General features: G+C 37.1%; 2 protein-coding genes across 16 annotated transcripts in view; one reads left to right on the plus strand and one right to left on the minus strand.

Annotated features, from left to right (window-relative positions):
* The first annotated feature begins 85 nt into the window (after nucleotides 1-85).
* Nucleotides 86-12,033, plus strand: LOC113205443 (DENN domain-containing protein 5B). Of its 6 annotated transcripts, none has more exons than XM_026421078.2 (24): nucleotides 86-263; nucleotides 864-961; nucleotides 1,037-1,146; nucleotides 2,027-2,197; nucleotides 2,283-2,518; nucleotides 2,596-2,897; nucleotides 2,975-3,150; nucleotides 3,241-3,392; nucleotides 3,486-3,739; nucleotides 3,898-4,115; nucleotides 4,196-4,410; nucleotides 4,491-4,736; nucleotides 4,826-5,261; nucleotides 5,336-5,594; nucleotides 5,900-5,935; nucleotides 6,760-6,934; nucleotides 7,025-7,153; nucleotides 7,250-7,371; nucleotides 7,509-7,654; nucleotides 7,765-7,883; nucleotides 7,978-8,183; nucleotides 8,261-8,452; nucleotides 8,541-8,838; nucleotides 9,104-12,033. In XM_026421078.2, exons 2-24 carry the CDS (start codon nucleotides 871-873, stop codon nucleotides 9,285-9,287), a joined length of 4,473 nt encoding a protein of 1,490 aa, XP_026276863.1. In that variant the 5' UTR covers nucleotides 86-263; nucleotides 864-870; the 3' UTR covers nucleotides 9,288-12,033. The 6 variants fall into 6 exon arrangements, with proteins under 6 accessions (XP_026276863.1, XP_026276861.1, XP_026276864.1 ...); XM_026421076.2 differs by lacking the exon at nucleotides 5,900-5,935 and adding an exon at nucleotides 6,496-6,618; XM_026421077.2 differs by lacking the exons at nucleotides 86-263; nucleotides 5,900-5,935 and adding exons at nucleotides 392-666; nucleotides 6,496-6,618.
* Nucleotides 12,034-12,120: 87 nt separating this feature from the next.
* Nucleotides 12,121-17,592, minus strand: part of LOC113205445 (oocyte zinc finger protein XlCOF6) — a 6,821-nt gene continuing 1,349 nt past the window's right edge. For 2 of the 10 annotated variants that reach the window (XM_052267131.1, XM_052267124.1), the window contains 3 exons: nucleotides 15,089-15,384; nucleotides 14,921-15,015; nucleotides 12,121-14,843 (listed from right to left, as the gene is read on the minus strand). In XM_052267131.1, the coding sequence (XP_052123091.1) occupies nucleotides 12,940-14,843; nucleotides 14,921-15,015; nucleotides 15,089-15,366 (2,277 nt within the window). In that variant the 5' untranslated portion in view covers nucleotides 15,367-15,384 and the 3' untranslated portion in view covers nucleotides 12,121-12,939. Of the gene's footprint in view, nucleotides 14,844-14,920; nucleotides 15,016-15,088; nucleotides 15,385-16,646; nucleotides 16,709-17,209; nucleotides 17,514-17,592 lie in introns of those variants that run through there. The other 8 variants (XM_052267127.1, XM_052267126.1, XM_052267130.1 and 5 more) reach the window with 8 other exon arrangements.

The raw sequence follows: 17,592 nt of genomic DNA on the forward strand, positions 1-17,592 counted from the left end.
CCCGCAAATAACGAAAAACGAAAAGTCGCGCTCAACTGCCTTCAACGAATTACAAAAACTGTTTCAGACGGCAACATCGTTTAGTTTTTAGAACTACAAGGCTCCGACTTCATTGTTTTCATGTCAGTCTGCTGAGTTAGCTATTTAACATCGCGAAAAATGAAAATTAGGTTGTTTGATGAATTATTTAACTAATTTAGAGGAATAAGAAGCCCTTCAGAGCCATTCCTTGGTCGTACCATGAGGTCGTAATGAGTATAGTGGTTAGTATCTTCGTCAATACATGTATGTCGTCTGGCATATCGCTTTCTGCAAGAAGAGAAATTTCTTCTCTATTTGTCTCTTTTTATTTTGTTTTGTTGCATTTCAAGTGAAACATTGTTCATCTTTCTTCTTCTGCATTATTTGGAATCTTAACATTTTTTCATGTTATATCACATTGACCTTAGTTCAATCTACACTTACTCTTTGTCATTTTTGTTTTAAGGTTACATTGACAATCTAAATAAATGTACTTACAAGTACCAAGCTGATTGTTTATACGATTTAATTACTTTTTTTGTGTGTATTTTTTGTTTCCTTGATTCTTTCTTTAATGGCAGTATGTTGTTGTACTGTACTTAAATGAATTGCACCTTGCACCAATCTATCTATATGTTAGTCTGCGTAAGTAAGTTATTTAGAAAACCTAAGAAATAACAGGGTAGTAACAAAATTATGATAATACCAGCCCAGTCTAGGAAAAATAATCAATGTCTTGCTCAAAATTTGTGTTAAATGTTGTTTTGTTTTTATTTATATAGTTTACATGTTAATTTGTGTATAATGTAAATTTTGATTGTGTGTGTTTGTTTTTTTCCCAGATGGAAGATGAACTCGGGAAGCCCATTAAGATTTGCTGATTACTTTGTCATATGTGGTCTAGATTTCACATCAGGACTTGAACCTGATTTGTTTTCAAGTAAGTTCTCTGCTATCTTTGCTTTAAACAGCTTGAATATTTCTTATGCCTAATGCTCATTGTATTGTTTGACAGGTGACACCCTTCAAGCTACACCACTTGAGCGACCTTACAAATGCAAAGTACTAGGTCATTATCCAGAAAATGTGTCGTGGCACCCCTTTGACGCCAATGGAGTGTGTATGGTGAGCATCTTCTGAACTATAAAACTTCCAAGCACTTCTAAATGTCTTTAGCATCCATTTGATGTGGCAGCCCTGAGAAAATCTTACAGTAAAAGGGGCATGATGAAAGGTGTCTGCACTTCTGTTTGGAGTCCTATGAATGAAGAAGCAGAGTGCTCCATTGCTGTCCCTTCAGGGTCACCCCTCCCATCTCCCATGCTGAGTGCCCAGGCTGCAGCTGCCTGGTCTGCATAGTGTGTCAGAGATAAGGATTGGAAGCGTCTTGTTTGGCCGATTGCGTGGCTGGTACTCTTACGGACGGGACCAGGGTGGAGGGCAGGGTCAGCCAGAGCACGCCAGGGCGCCTGCCCGCCTGCAGGCGACAAGGCAGAGCAGGCAGACTAGACTAGACTAAACCTAGTCTTCGGAAGGTGTTTTGGCCTTGCGTGCAGATATGCGAGGGAATATCAGGAATCCCGGTCGGTGGGCGTTACATGGCTCCTTGGTCGTTGCTGAGCTGGGTTCGGCTTGCGTGGCGTCGAGCTGGTCACGCTTCACGCTCTAGGTCCTTCCCTCCTCCACCCCGCGCAGGTGCTGCATCGTGGTTGAGCCACTGCGCGCGCACGTACACACTACACGCACTACACGCGCGGACAGTGAAGTATATGAGAATAGTAAGTTGACTGAATACAACTCTGCTTGTCTTAGCTAAAGGGCTATTCAGTCAACATACTATTTTCATATACTTCTAGACCTGCTTTTACAGTATGTTGTCTTTGCTAATTGTAATCAACCAACAACCATATGCCTCCTTGATGGTCATGTTTACTTGGACCTTTTTAAGAAGTTGTGTTTGTTTGATTGTGCAGCAATCAGTAACCATCTTTCTTGAAATTTTTAGCTCTGCCTTCCCCAAGGGCTGCTGTTTCGCACCCAGAAACACTCAGTTGCACCCAAATTTCATAGCTTTGTTATAACACGCGAGGATGGGTCACGTACCTATGGTGCTAGCTATGTATTCTTTGAAGAAGTTCGTAACAAAAAGATATGCACTGCTATGCAAACTCTGCAGGTATTCCTCTCAAAAACCTTGGCTTCTTGTATTTTTAGAAAAAACAAAACTAATTAAACTGATTACTGATTAAAAAATTCCACAGGCTATGCATCTTACAGAATTGTCTGAAGGTGTTGGCCGCACAAAAGGAGTTGCTGAACAAAATGCTAGTTCTAGATCATTACCAAGGCATTTCAAACTGTCAGGACATCACCCGAAAGATGCTCAAAGCTATTATGATGCAACCAAAGATACCTTATTTGTTACCAAAAGCATAGCACTCCTTGGCCAATTACCATATGTTAAAGCTTCTCAACTTTTTCTCTCAACTCTTCACAGGTTAGTTGTTGGAGCACATTTCAAACATTAAATATTCTTACAATTTTATTACTCTTATTTTTTTTTAAACCTTACAGATACGTTATGATGGGTGGTGCCATCTCTGGAGGCCTCAGTACTGAAAGCTATGTTTATAATCTCCTCTATGAAATAATGGTACCCTTACCAGGAAGATCCTCCAGGATTTCATGTTTCCCCCCGACTCTTCCATCTCTTGGTTCAGACCCAGCTTTAATCATTCAACGCCCATCTTCTATTGAAGAATTACCACTTTTTGATTTTCCTCTTCGTCAGGTATTTTCTTTACTTGGGGCAAACACTATAGTTCAGCTCTTTACTTGTGTGTTACTAGAAAATCAAGTCATGCTCAGTTCATCAGGTAAATTATTTTTCATAATTTTTGTATGAGTTATAGCAGTAAGGTTGGGATTGTAAGTCTCAAATTTTTCTTTATAGATTATCAGCGGTTAACACAAGTGGCAGAGGCTCTTGTGTGTCTACTATTTCCATTCACATGGCAGCATGTTTATGTTCCTATATTACCTGCATCCCTCCAGCATTTCTTAGATGCACCTGTTCCCTTTGTGATGGGTCTCCATAGCTGTGAACCAAGATTAAAAATGGCAAGCGAGGTGAATCAAACTTCAGTTTTAATATCAGTTCACAAGTGCTCATTGCCTTCATTTAATTAATTACTTTTTATTTTATTTTTTACTTTTTAGGCAAATCTGTGTTATTTAGATATTGATAGATGTACACTTCAGTTACCTGAGGAGCTACCCAGCTTCCCACAAAGAAATGAGTTCATTGCTGAAATAAATGAAGTACTCAGGAGATATGATGTAAATGCTCCAGCAAATGGGCCTGTTGACAGGTCTGTTCTAAATTTTGTTTTAAGACATTATTCTTCAATTGCTTAATTTATATTTAACTTTATTTAAATTATCTTATATTTATTGAATTACAGAAATCTTAATGAATGCAACGAAAAGCCTTCATGTGTAGGGCAAGGTGGCCGTGGTGTTACTGCAAGAGCTCCTGCAGTCCAATCTGACATTATGTCCACTAGCTGCACATTACCTTCCGGACCGCATCGGCTTCGACGTAAACATTCTTGGGCTCAGCCGGAAAAAGATGGTGATTTCCTCCCCTCTCGACCTCAAAGCCCTGATGATGGCTCAGATGCTTTGGCAAGACTTGTTGCTATTGCCAAGAGAACTGGTAAAGTTTTCCACAAAAAAAACACTTTGAGAAAATTAGTTTTTGTTTTTTAAATTGATTTAGTAGTTTTTAGCATATTTGTGTGTGTGCATATATGTGCAATATTTTTAATGGATTTTTATCACTTTTAATTGATGGTTTCATTTGATATGTTTTAGGTGTGCACTTGGATGGAATTGATAGCAATTTAAACTGTGATGAGGTTTCTGATGACAGTCACAATGAGAATATAGCAAAGATTCGCACAGAACCTAAAACTGAACAGGAAATTTATGCAGATGATTTGCGCTTCAATAACACCATCAGGGAAGTTTTCTTAAATAGATTTGTCCATATCTTTGTGGCATATGAAAAGTTTGTCATTTTTCCGAGTCAGGTAAGAAAAAAAAGAAAAAAAATTGGCTACACTTTGGCTTTTTTGAAGTTTAGAAAGATATTTTAAATTCTATCTCTTAGGTCAAGGAAGAAGAATGGATGAGTAACCGTGAATCAATGCAAAATTTTGATAAAGCCTCATTCCTTTCTGATCAACCCGAACAGCACCTTCCATTCTTGTCACGTTTTATTGAAAGTCAAATGTTTGCAACATTAGTGGATAACAAAATTCTTAGTATGTGGGGTAAAATGGAAGGCAACTTGCGTGTTTTTGAAAGACGTATCCATGTGATAAGGTACATAAATAAACATAGACATTTAAAATATTAGTATTTCTAATTATAGAGATATTATTATTAAAAATTTGATATTTCAGGAACCGCTTAGGAGTTGGTGGAAGTTTATCCAGGGCGGTGGGATATGAAACAGCACCAATAGTTTGTGATTCTACTCTGCTACTGGAGAAAAGATTATCTTCAGTGGATATTATTGCTGCAAAACCTCAAGAAATTCTTCCCCAAACTGGTGGAGCACAACAATCAAGACCATCTCGTGCTCACAATCGGGTGCGCAGCTTTGCATTATTAGATTCCAGTGTCCTGAATCCTCAAGTTACCTACCGGTGAGATTAATTAATTAATTAATTAATTCGCATTTCATTTCTTCAATCTAAATTTCACAATGTATAATCATTATTTGGATATTTTTAAGGTCTAAAAAGCGTAGTAGTGTGCAACTGAGACCACATCGCAAAGAACGGGAAAGACACAATTCAACCAGTGGGAGTAATAGTAGTCAGTCTACTTCAAATGTCACAGAAAATCTTAATGACTCTCCAAACAGAACTCAAACTATTGGCCCATTTGATATGAAACATAGTTCTAGTCAAAACAGTCTGAACTGTGAATCAGTCTGCAACTCTGCATCAGTCAGTGCACAAACATCACCAACATCATCACCTGCTGGAGATTCCCCTCTGCAAAGTGACAATCAAACAAAGCCCCCTGTTTCTTCAGTTACAAGCTCTGGTGATATTGATGGAAACTTATCTAAAGTAGCCAACCGCCAATCAAAAATATTTACAAGTGATCCAAGTCCTGCTGTTATAGCCCAGACCAATTGGACTTTTGTTGAGACTATGTTAAGCGTGAGTTTTCTTTTCTCATCAATTCTTTTGTAGCATGTATCATCTACTTTACTTATTTGCTCCTTGACCAACAGGAAATACGCAGCCGTACAAAGCGAATGTTATTAGAGAAAATGGGAACTGAAGCTGTTGAACTGGGTCATGGAGGGGAAGGTTCAATTGTTGGAGTTGAAGAAAATACTTTGATTGCTGGACTATGCGATTTGTTGGAACGAGTTTGGTCTCATGGGCTTCACAACAAACAAGGAAAATCAGCTGTGTGGTCACATCTTTTAAGTTATCAAGAAAAAGTGGACATAGTGAAGCCAACAGATCCATCGTTTTTGACTCCAGGTTAGTTATTTAGTCCTATTGTGTTGACTAAGTCCTGTTTATTACATCTATGGTAAAATGGTATATTTGACTTTCAAACAAAAAAGAAATCTGTACTTTGGTAAGGTCATTTGCATTCATCATAACTTGCCTTACTCATCTGATTGTGATATGTCCAGTTCTGGCTTTCATGCTTTTGTTGAAACTCAAAGCTTAAGATAAAATAATCTTCATTTACTTAGCCCTATGTTTTCTGATTGATATTGCATCTATACATTCCCAATGGCTATCTTGATAATAACCTCTCTTTGGTGTTATGGACGCAGCTCTGGCTTGGTGTGCACTTCGCAAGCGACTCGATTGTACGTGTATAAATAATTCAAATAATCTACTTACCCTAGTTTTGGGTGAACTGTTTGTAGTTTCATTTACATAATTTTCCTCCTTCCCCTTTTTTGTTTGTTTAGAGCCAATTCATACAGAATTTTTAAAATGTATGAGTTTAACTTTTGGTCCACTTTGGTCTGACATGTTTTTTTTTCGTAAGTCTAAATTATGGTGCCTGGAAAAAAATACTTTGGGATAAAGCCAACTCACATCCTGGATATAATGTCTGGATTGTCTGTATTGTTTAAGTTTTTGAATTGGCTCTTAATCTCTCCCTCTATTATTGTTTGATTTGTTCAGTTTTATTAGTACTGTTTTAAAAACTGTATGGAGTGAAAGTTCTTGCTAACTGGCTCTGCCAGACAGCATGGACAACTTTAGTTGTTAATGTTTACTTCTCTCTGCATGTGTAAATAGATCTTGCCTATTTTTGCTTATGTAGTGTCTTTTTTTCCTTTCCACCTTATTTACTTTAATTTCTGTTAATGTTGTTTGTGCCTTTTTCCTTTTTATTCTGCTTTGGTGTTGGTAATAGTGGATATTTCATCAAAATCAGCAAGCACTGCTTCCCCTATACGAGGTCTATCCAGAAAGTTATTTTTCTCTGGTAATTCTCCAAGCATATTTGACGTAGCCTCTTTTTTAAGTAAAGGTCGAGGTAAGCTTTGCATGAGTGACTAAGCAAGTGTGTGATACACATCATATTGCTATATTTTAGTCTAATTTTCTTTTCATGCATGCTGAAGCTGAATTTACAGCATGACTTTGATGTTCATCACATAACAAATCCGACTTTCAGATCTACATTCTATGGCACTAGAGCCAGACTCGTCACCTAACGGCCGTGGACGATCTGAACGATGTCGATCGCTAGATCGTAAGCAATCTCCAGCAGAGCGTAAAAGCCTTGGTTTGGAGACTCAACCAACGTCATTATTAAAACCACTGCCCGTTTCAGTAACCTTTGACATGAGGTATGTAACCTTCAAAGTTAAAATTTAATGTTCAAACATTAGAACAAGTATATTACTCATCTCTTCAATTCTGATAATTATGTTAATTAGGAATGTCCAATCAATGACTGATATTAAAACTCACATTGGGTATGCAAGAGCGTGGGTACGATTGTCTCTTGAGAAAAAACTTCTTTCAAAACATCTAAGAACTCTTCTCTCTGATACATCTTTGCTCAAGTAAGTAAAAAGTGAAAATAGACAGATAGTACCTTATCTTCTTCTTATCCTCTAAATTCTTTCCATTTTTCTACTAACTCGCCACTTCGTTTTCAGAACCCACTATAAACGCTATGCATTCCTTCGCTGTGAAGAGGAAAGGGAGCAATTTCTGTATCACCTTCTGTCTCTCAATGCTGTGGACTATTTATGCTTTACCAATACATACACTACCACCAGTAAGTTTCTGGGTCTGGGATTAACATTTTTCCAACTCTGCGCTCATCTCCATCTAACTACCATTTATTGTTTCTTGTACTTGGTTTACCTTGTTTCTTATTCTCAAGAAATGTTTTTAATAATCTATAATTTTCAGAAATGCCATACAGAGTAGTAATATTTCCATCTAGAAAATATAGTGCTGCTACAACTTCGGCCAATTCTTGGGTGCAAGTTGCGGGTTCAATTGGAGAGTCAAACCAGGTTCCAGTCCCTCGTGGTCATCCAGAATTTGTATTTCAGGTAAGCCTGATTTTATAGCACATTAAATAATCCAAGTGCTCAGACTTTTTTCCAAGAATTTGGTGCTGTAAATGTTGACAGACTAACTGACATCTACACTTTTTGTTTAGCACAAAAATCTGGGCGTTCTTACCACGCTTCGAATAGGCCATGACAATTCAGGGCTCTCTCCAAAGTGGATGGTGGAGTATGTACTTGTTCGAAATGAAATGACAGGTCATACCTATAAGTATGTATTATGATGATCCATCAATTTAATGTTAAAACTGCACTCCGTCCAACCTTCAATGTATATTATGCTTATTTTTTGACCTTCATATCAGGTTTCCATGCGGGCGATGGCTTGGACGTGGGATTGATGATGGATCAACAGAGAGACTTTTAATTGGAGAACTCATTCCCAATTCTGATACAAGAAGTGAACTGGCTGAGACATGTAGCACACCACCTCGATGTCGCAGCCCATCTCTCCCTCGTGACAACAGGAAAGATATCAAGCCTTCAGTTCCAGAAATTCAACACATGCTAGGTCAGAAAAACCACATAACAATGCAACCTTTTTGTTTAAAATATGGTCTGTAATTTTAATCTATGACTGTTAAATAGGTGACTGTGTAAACAACATTGTGAAACTTCACTACCGTCGCCGAAGCCAGCCACAGGCAAGAGACAACAGTTCATTAACAATACTACTCTGTGGTGAAATGGGTCTTGTATCTTGTCTTGAACAAGCCTTTCTTGTGGGTTTCAAATCTGCTCGATTGTTTGGTAAAAACTTATATCTTTGGGATTATTTTGGTGAGTAAAAATCAGTCTAATTTGTTGTGTTGTGTGGGAAATCAATGCCGATAATTAATACTTATGAACTTTCGTTTATTTTCTATAGTTCGTGTTAGAGAACAATTCTCTGAAGAGCAGCCAATACCTGTACCAAAGGGAAGAGTACAGCAGCAGAGGGAACGATTAGAGCGCATGGAACGTGCTGAAAGAGCTGAGCGGTGGGACAGAGGCCGCGGTGCTGTACAGGAGCGTCGACCTCTTGTTGACCAAAATAGCGCGCAAAGAGAAACTTTAGCAGGAGAGACACGACTGGCTTATAGTGAACTCATTAATAACGTGGATCAATGTAGTCATACATTAGGCAAGGATGGCAAATTTCAACTCTTCATCTGTCTTGCTGCCAGGTAAGACATCAGTGTATTTTAACTGATATTATTCTAAAGTGCGGTCCACGCAAGGCACTTAGCTCACATTTGCTGCTAGTAGGCAAGTGAGTGGATTGTTTAAATGCACAGGAACTCAAGGGCCATAGGTCAATGGCAAGGCAAGTCCATCGCCTCCAGGGAGTTCAGAGTTCTCTGTTGCTAAAAAAGTGCTAGGTGTTGACTTAACAGCTGCTTTTTTCCTTAATCTAAATTCTAACCTTGTATTGTTTTATATACTTTACAGAGACCACATACTGTCTCGAATGATACCAGAGCTCTCTGCAGCAAAAGTAACCCTGGAAATGTACGAGGAAAATTCCTTCCTCCGTGACCAAAACCTTTTGACTACCCTGCATCAGTTACTGGCCTCCTTAGATGAATTTGACATAGTGCTAGAGAATTCAATCACAAAGGGAGTTGGAAGGTAAATTCCTTTTTACACGAATCTCATTACTGTGTGTATTTTGTTGGAAAGTTTATCGTAAAATTTGGTATTAGTTGTATTCATTTTGAGGAGAACTTTCCTGTGCATCTCTTTTGTTTTCTGAGTTTGTGTGTCAAGGAATGCAATCCTTTTTCTTGAGGTTTCAGGTTGAGATTGCAAACGTAACTACTGTATATGCTGTAACTCCAGATCTCGTTTCAAACCTCTAACATTTTTAAATATTGTATTTTGATACTCAGACCTAGCAAACATTGATGTTGGCTCAATCTTTCTGTCAGCTTCCAAGCATTTTTATCACTTAAGTTATGATGTTAATGCAAAGAGGAGGAAAAGGCATTACCTAATTACAGTTATTGATGGACTATAGACATTTTGAACTTTTATCTATTATTTTCATGATGGAACAGTAGGCTTAAGATTTTGTAACATCACCACTTAAAGTCATGGGAAGCATTTCTTGTGAGTAGTGGTTATTTGAAATGTTTATAGTTTCACTGGACTTTGTAAAAGACAATTAAAATGACAGAAAAGTAGTCGTTCATAATTAATATTTGACAACTAAACAAATGTTTTGTAACTTTCTTGATTTTACGATTAGGTTGGGCTCTTGGTTTCACCTTTAAGAACTTAAGTTTTGTTCTGCTGTTACATTTTTCAACCTGACTCCTGTTTATGCATTAAATTGGGTGTTCCCTGCTATGAAATGTTGTTTTAATTTTTATTTTTCCAGTGGTTTATTTTTTTGTTGATGTTTTGGTTTTGTTTTAGTGCCATATATTGTTACCACTTTGTTTCCTGATAGTCAAAAGGAAATATCACTAACTCTAGGCAGCTAGACCAGTTCAAATGTGTTCAGTGTTTTGTGAGCTGTGTGCTTTTACTTTTTGTCTGATCATGTTGTAATGAGGTATGAGTAAAGCAATATTATTATGTACGTGACACGGTGAATAACATGGCTGTGGGGAAAATGAACATTTTCCGGCAAAAATCCAGATTCACCCAAGGTCACTGGCAAAAGTTTTTTTCTAATTTTCAAAGTTGTTTTAATCGAACATTTGCCAAGGTTGATTGTTGCGAAATTAGGATTCGCCAATCTTGTCTAGCGAATATCCTAACTTTTAGTTCTGTTTTGCCAAATGCAGAGTATGCAGTTCCTAAAACAGAAAGGGCCTTTTCTTCTAAACCTAAGGTTTTTTGCTGATGTAATTTTGTTTTTGTCAAGCATTTTTGTTCCTCAAACTTTGTATTGTACAAATGTGGTTTGTGTTTATTTAAGCCTCATGTTAGTCTTTATACTCAAATAGGAATACTCATTTTGTAAGGTCTCACAACTGCTTTACCTACCTTTATTTTCCTCATGTTTGACTGCAGTGAGATCTGCCACTCAAACTGATACAGTCTGTAGTCAATATATTTTGCAGAGTTTCCTAGCCTGTGATTTAATACCTGTGTTTAATTGTGGTATTTGCTCTTCTGAGAAATATACAATTTCATGAGCTACTCTTCTTTCTTTGATTTTGTTCATTGCAAAATGTATTTAGAGCATGCATACTATCAGTTTTACTCGGATCTACCTTCTTGTATGAAATGAGCTAGCTAGAACTTGGTTTGTTTTGTATAAAAAAGCTTATCAACCTTATGAAAGTCTTTGAATACAATTCGATGTGATATGTGTATTACTGATATCTTCACTTTTATTTCTGGTGCAGTTTAGTATGTTGTTTTGATACTTGTTTTGATGCTTTTTTGTCAATCTATATATGAATACCTTCTTTAAAAATATGTATCAGGCATCAAAAAGATTTAATTGAATTGTCGTTGTCTGTGCCTACTTATTTTGAAGGGTTCGTTTTCTGTGAGGGGGGTCTTTGAAATATGAAGTTGAAACCTACAAAGATACAAATCAAAAACTAATCTTTATTAGTTTGATCTGTTATGGATAAATCGTCGAAACTCTTGTTGACAATATGAATGAATGGCCCTTTCTCTTGTATGAGGTAATTTTTTGGCTGTTAATTTTACTGTACTATTTTTACTGAGAAGCTCATCAACATTTCCATGTATGTAGTAAGAATCTAAATGTAGCTAGTTTATTGAATTTCAAATGGCAACTCTTCCATTCCATTGCATCTTACAAAAAAAAGAGGAAGCCAGAGTATTCTCATTTCTTCAGATTTTATTTTGTCAATTTGACATTTCTTGACATGACTAAGACGTTTAAATGACAAACCATGTTGGAACTAGCTTGATGTAGTGTTTTAAAAAATCGTCAAATTTGCTTTTAAGCGTATTTTATTGATTGATTTTTTTTTTTGTAAAGTATAATTTGTTTAACATTTATGATGTTTTCTTTTTGTTAAAATTGCCATGTCCTGGGCTAAGCAAATCATATATTACCAAAGATTATGTTGAGGCCTCATGTTTAAACTGTGATACTTTCTGGGTGGGCCTTTTCCATGTCAGATGTCTTCTACAAAAATCAGAAATCTGTAGTCCTCATTTCTGTACTAGATTGATGATTTCAGACAGAAGAATGTATGTTGCATTAAAACCCACAGTGCAAATCTTTTTTTACTTTTTTCTCAATTTGTTGAGATGTATTCATATTGGTTTCAGTGTTTAAAGTAAAAATGAATTTTATGAAATGTCACAGCAAGGTGTCATGTAGATTGCATTTATATGTTCTTCTCTCCAACACCTATTGCAAATAAAATATTCCTTTTGGTGAAGATATGAATTATGTTTTCTTCATAGGAGAATCCTCAACACCAATAACTCATGCATAAACATGTGAAAAGTAATTTCAGTAGCTGACATTAGTTCCAATTGTACTGTATTTCATGAAATTATCCAACAAAGTATGAAACATATTGTCAAAACAAGCCCAAGCAAAGGCTTCAGCCTCATGCTTTACACCAACAGATAGCTATAAAACTATCATCATATTGTTATGTTTTATGAGATGGGACAATGATACAAGAGATGGTTCAGTCTATCAACATTAATAAAAGTGCATCACACACACACCTACATCTTGCATTATACATAGATTATAGACGGCTTGCCTTCAGAAAAGACAATGATGCACCACCCTGAATAATCCCACAGTCTTAAATTCTTTTCAATTGTTTCCTTCAATATAAAATTCTTTTGCCAAATAGGTGACAGCAAAATATTCAAGTGCTTTTCAGTCAACAATTTAATAATATCTGAGAATGGGGATGATGGAAAAGAACTGTGGGCCAAGATGTCAAGAGTTGTTACATTTAGCGAATAGATTCCTCTCTTGAGATTTCTATAAATGATATACTCCTATTGAGATATAAATAAACAATTATTCCATACAGATCTGACAGGAAGATCACAGATCTTATTGACAATAACAGAATATTAAATTATTAAATATTGCTACATGATTACAAACAACATCCAAAACATTCAAATACAACAAGTTAACACCTAACAATACAAGAAACCAGAAATAAAGCCTAAAAGGAAGTAAAAAAACTTCTCAAAACATATGTATGAAAAACATAACAGGCTCACAAAATACCATTGAAGAAAAGTAACAAGTGACATATTGGCAACATACAAAAGACAGAGTGCATTTCTCTTCTAAATCTTTGAGAGATCTGCTAGAAATATCTTGCTTCAGGAATGGCCTCATTATAAGTAACAATTCTACTCTGTTGATGGACTTTGGCATGCCGTTTTAGGTCACTATTTTGAGTAAATGTTTGAGGACATTCTGTGCAACAAAAAGGCTTCTCTCCTGTATGGATACGATTGTGTCTCTTCAAGTCTCTGTTTTTTATGAAACGTTGTCCACATTCAGCACAGACGAAAGGCTTTTCTCCTGTATGGGTTCTGTAATGCTCTTTCAGACCACTGCTTCTTGTGAAACGCTCTCCACATTCTGTACAACCGTAAGGTTTTTCTCCAGTGTGTATTCGTTTATGACGCTTCAGATCACTATTCTGAGTGAATCGTTCTCCGCAATTACACGAAAAAGGTTTCACACCAGAGTGAATACGAACATGACGTTTGAGATCGCTGTTGTGAGTAAATCTTTGACCACAGTCACTACAGCCAAACGGTTTTTCACCAGTATGTACCCTAAAATGTTCTTTGAGTCCACTGCTCCTCGTATACCTTTCACCACATTCTGAGCAGACAAATGGTTTCTCACCAGTGTGAATTAAAAGATGACGTTTTAAATCACTATTTTGAGTAAATCTTTCTTTGCAGAAGGTACAAGGAAAAGGCTTCTCACCAGTATGAACTAAACTATGCCTCCTTAGGCTTTTGCTGCGGGTGAATCTTTCTCCACAGCTGGTGCAACCATATGGCTTTTCACCAGTATGAACACGAGCATGTTCTTTCAGATGACTACTGCGAGTAAACCGCTGTCCACAATCAGTACAGGAAAAATGTTTGTCACCATTATGAGCACTTGCATGACGTTTAAGATCACTATTTTGAGCAAATCTCTCTCCACACTCAAGGCAGACAAATGGTTTTTCTTTCTTGGTCTTAACTAGAGTTATTTGCTGTGACGGAGATGTTTCTTTGATTTCAGCTCTAACATATAAATCTCTGCGTTCTGAATATTCATCAAACTCCTTTTCATGTTGGTGAGCACGAAAGTGTTCGGTAAGTTGCTCACTAGTGCTAAACCACAATCCACAGTCTGTACAGCCAAATTCTTTTTCTCCTGCATGAAATCTACAATGATCTTTCAACAGAGTGCTACATGAGAACCTCATCCCACATTCAATACAACCAAAAGGCTTTTCCCCAGCATGAGTTTTAGAATGCTCTTTCAAAAGGCTATTTTTTGAAAAACGCTCCCCACACTCAGGGCATATAAATTGTTTACCAGTAAGATTAGAGTTTGGTTTAGGATCAGCAGTAAGAAAACCCTTATTGTTAACTGTAAAACAAAAAGGTCTGTCGAGGTACACCACACTATCAGTTATATCACGTTCTTGCGTGAAGAGTTGGGAACAAGCTATATCAATTGGAACTTCTTCTACTGTTATGCTGGGAGTAATTGAATTGCGTAATACTTTTGAGGGGGAGCAACGATTACAAGTGCCCCGAGTCACTCCACATACATGTGCAACTCTGTCCATACTTAGCATTACAGACTGACCGTTTAACTGGGCAACTTGAACTTGTCCTCCCTGCAATTGTACTTGAACAGCTTGTAAGTGTGCAGATTGAACTTGAGCAGCATGAATGGGATTCGGAGGCACCTGAGCAGCTTGAAGTTGAACAATTTGAGGACTGTGAACTTGGGAAATATCTTGAGCATGAACTGCAACAGGAGTTTGAACCTGAGGCTGAATGTGAGTTGCAGCCTGGGCTTGAACCTGAACCTGCACCTGTGCCTCTGCCTGGGCAAGAGCATCTACTTGAGACTGAGCTTCTTCAAGGGTAACAGTTTCAAGTCTTTTACGACATTGTTTTTTGTGTCGCTCCAGATACATGGGCGCTGCATATGGGACAGAGCACCATGGGCACAGAAGCAGGGTGGCTGTAACAATATAAAAAGTTAAATGAACTCTAGCATGGAAATTTTGAAATATTCTAAGCCAAAATCTAATGACTTACCTCCATCTGCTTTGACCTTCGGTACTTCAAAGTCTTTTCCAATCTCTTGTTCCAGCCATGCTATCCCTGCCTCATGCTTAAGATTGATTTTACGTCTGGAAGAAAAGGTCCAATGAAATTTCTACCATTTTCTTCACAACAGTGCCACCTAAAGCTTTGATAACTCACGTTGTAGAAATGCTAGTTTGGATAGCATTCGCCAGTGATTCAGAAACTTGAATAGCCTGTGTTATCACAGGGGTCTCAGCGTGTAGTGTTTGGATTGTCTGTTGTGAAGTTTGAAGTCCAGGTGAAGGAGCTGTCAATACTTGCGACGCTCCCGCAATAACCTGGGACGATGCTGCCCCATAGGCTCGGTGATCTTCTGCGGATAGCTGCACATCCATGTTTTCCGTGCCGACCATCTTGCCGGCAAACTGCAACACACACGGTGAAACGTGTGTCATGTTGCGGCCGCGATTCGCCTGAAGCCACAGAATTAGTTAAGCAATGCACAACAATGAAGAGAAAAGAAACATTCTGACACACAAGAAAAAAACATGCATGGCAAATAAAAAAAGAAGAAAGTGACAGTTTTCACACAGGCACATATAAAATCAGTTTTTGGGTAATAATCATACTCTTGAAAAAAAAACAACATGATATATTCTAATTATTTACGAGAAACAACGAGACAAAATGTATAGTTCAAAATAAATTAATGAGTCTAAAAAGCAATGGAAGCATTTTCTAATTAAATTTTAAATGTTGTAGATCAATTTGTGCAAAAGGGTAGGATGTGTAGGTGTGTTAAGCAAAACAAAGAGGGGTGAGCCAAAACCAAGCAAGCTAGGTCACTTAAAAAAATATTATTGATAATAATATACATAGATTTTGAAAGTCAAAATATCTGACCACCTACCCTACCCACACTCCCCGTCTACAACACAGGTTTTGAATATTCGGAAGCTGTGTTCATTGACTACCTGATAAATCTCTCATTCACAAATAATGAACTTTTTAAGGGAGGCAGGGAGTTTGCTTGGAAATAGTCCATCAAAACTGGATAAAAAATAAAGCCCAACATCTGATCTCCAGGTACAAATCCATTGCACAGTTCAACAAACTTAGCTACATTTAAACACCTGAATAAGGACAGCAGGAAAATAAAGTAAAATATATTGCAATTGGGTCATTCATGACTTGTTATAATTTTCCAAATTTAAATTATTGAAAATTATTGAAAAATAAAATTTTTAAATGTTTGGGTGGCATTGGCAACAAGTCTTTCTCACCCTACATTTATATTGTGTGGGATGAGGCACTACACTATAGGGCGAGGGGTGGGTGTGGTATAGGTGGTGGGAAGAGTGAACTTTCAGTGCCTAGAACCCTCAAATAAGTGTCCACATTCAGTTAAATTTTCCCTCTTCCCTTTTATAAGAAATTCTAGAAATATGTTTCAAGATCAGACTATTAAATATTCCTAATGGGTTAAAAGTCCATAGAAAGTATTTAAAATTTGTCAAATTGTAAGTGAAATTAGATTTAAAAAATAAGCACAAAGCATACATGGTGCAAGTGTAGCCAAATAGAGTGCTCAAAAGACAAGAAATGTAGGGGGATTTTATGTAAGATGTATGGGATTGTAAATTCAACCTTTCAAGGGCAATACATTCACAAGCCATCAGGCAAGGAGAAGCAAGAAAGCATAAGGATGCCTTACAAATATGCTTCACGCTCTCACCTTCGGCGAAACTGAATGCCTCCGTCTGGTCATGGATAGGACATGTCATCCAACACAGTGTCCTGCACCAAATTTATATCACAATCCATAAAACTAGATAAAATACTAGCTGTATGTTATGTTCCCCTACAGGTTTTCAGTAAAAAGTTCAGCAAATAATTGACTTCATTAAAAATGGAGGAGAATTGAATCCATACAGTGTTCGATAAGACTGTTTTCGTGAGTGAGTTTGCAAAAACAATTCTATCTTAAACTAGTTGGGAGTATATTATTACAAAGTATTTTTTATTTATAGTTTTAAGATACATTTGTCAATAAGACCAGTAATTTGAAAGGGATGTGAGAAAGAGAAAACAATGCAAGACTCGATTAAGTGTCTAAATTAATAATGAATTATCAGATAAAACTTTGCACTGTTTTAATGTTTACATGATGAGTATATCCCTTGTTTACACAAAGTGAGGTTAGATATAACACATTCGATTACAGCAGTTAGTCTGCGAGAAAAATAACAGTGTATTCCATTAAATCCTAGAAATTATTACTTCTTAAGTTATGCATACCTGAATATCTTGTGATGGGCACACGCAAATTGTTGATTGTCGGACCTATGGACTACTAGCCTAGCTATAGCTAGAACTAGCCATTTCAATATGAGACCCCAAAAGGGTCATGATTGTATAAAAAGGCATCTTGTCACATTGGTAAGATGTTGTCTGAGCCTGCCAATATCATACGGGTAAAGATGATTGTCAACTCATTTACAATATAAATACTTGGACGCAAAAGCATATGAAACATACGTACAAAATGTACGAGTAGTAACTGTTTTGCTGAATGGTATGATGTGTCAAACGAGCACTAGTAGAGGAGAGGGTACTAGCGAGCTGGCCCGAAAGCACGGTGCCGAAACGCAGAACGGTGTTCTAAAATGGGAGTTCTGGTT

Source organism: Frankliniella occidentalis, unplaced genomic scaffold (assembly GCF_000697945.3).
Source record: "Frankliniella occidentalis isolate FOCC.00 unplaced genomic scaffold, Focc_3.1 Scaffold47, whole genome shotgun sequence".
Classification (NCBI taxonomy): domain Eukaryota; kingdom Metazoa; phylum Arthropoda; class Insecta; order Thysanoptera; family Thripidae; genus Frankliniella; species Frankliniella occidentalis.

What these genes read in the sequence shown, in the direction of transcription:
- LOC113205443 (XM_026421076.2), top strand. Translation starts at nt 871, where the DNA reads ATGAACTCGGGAAGCCCATTAAGATTTGCTGATTACTTTGTCATATGT. An exon ending in GATTAAAAATGGCAAGCGAG is followed by an intron (nt 3,151 to 3,240) that starts GTGAATCAAACT and finishes TTTACTTTTTAG; the next exon opens with GCAAATCTGTGTTATTTAGA. An exon ending in ATGACAGGTCATACCTATAA is followed by an intron (nt 7,884 to 7,977) that starts GTATGTATTATG and finishes CCTTCATATCAG; the next exon opens with GTTTCCATGCGGGCGATGGC.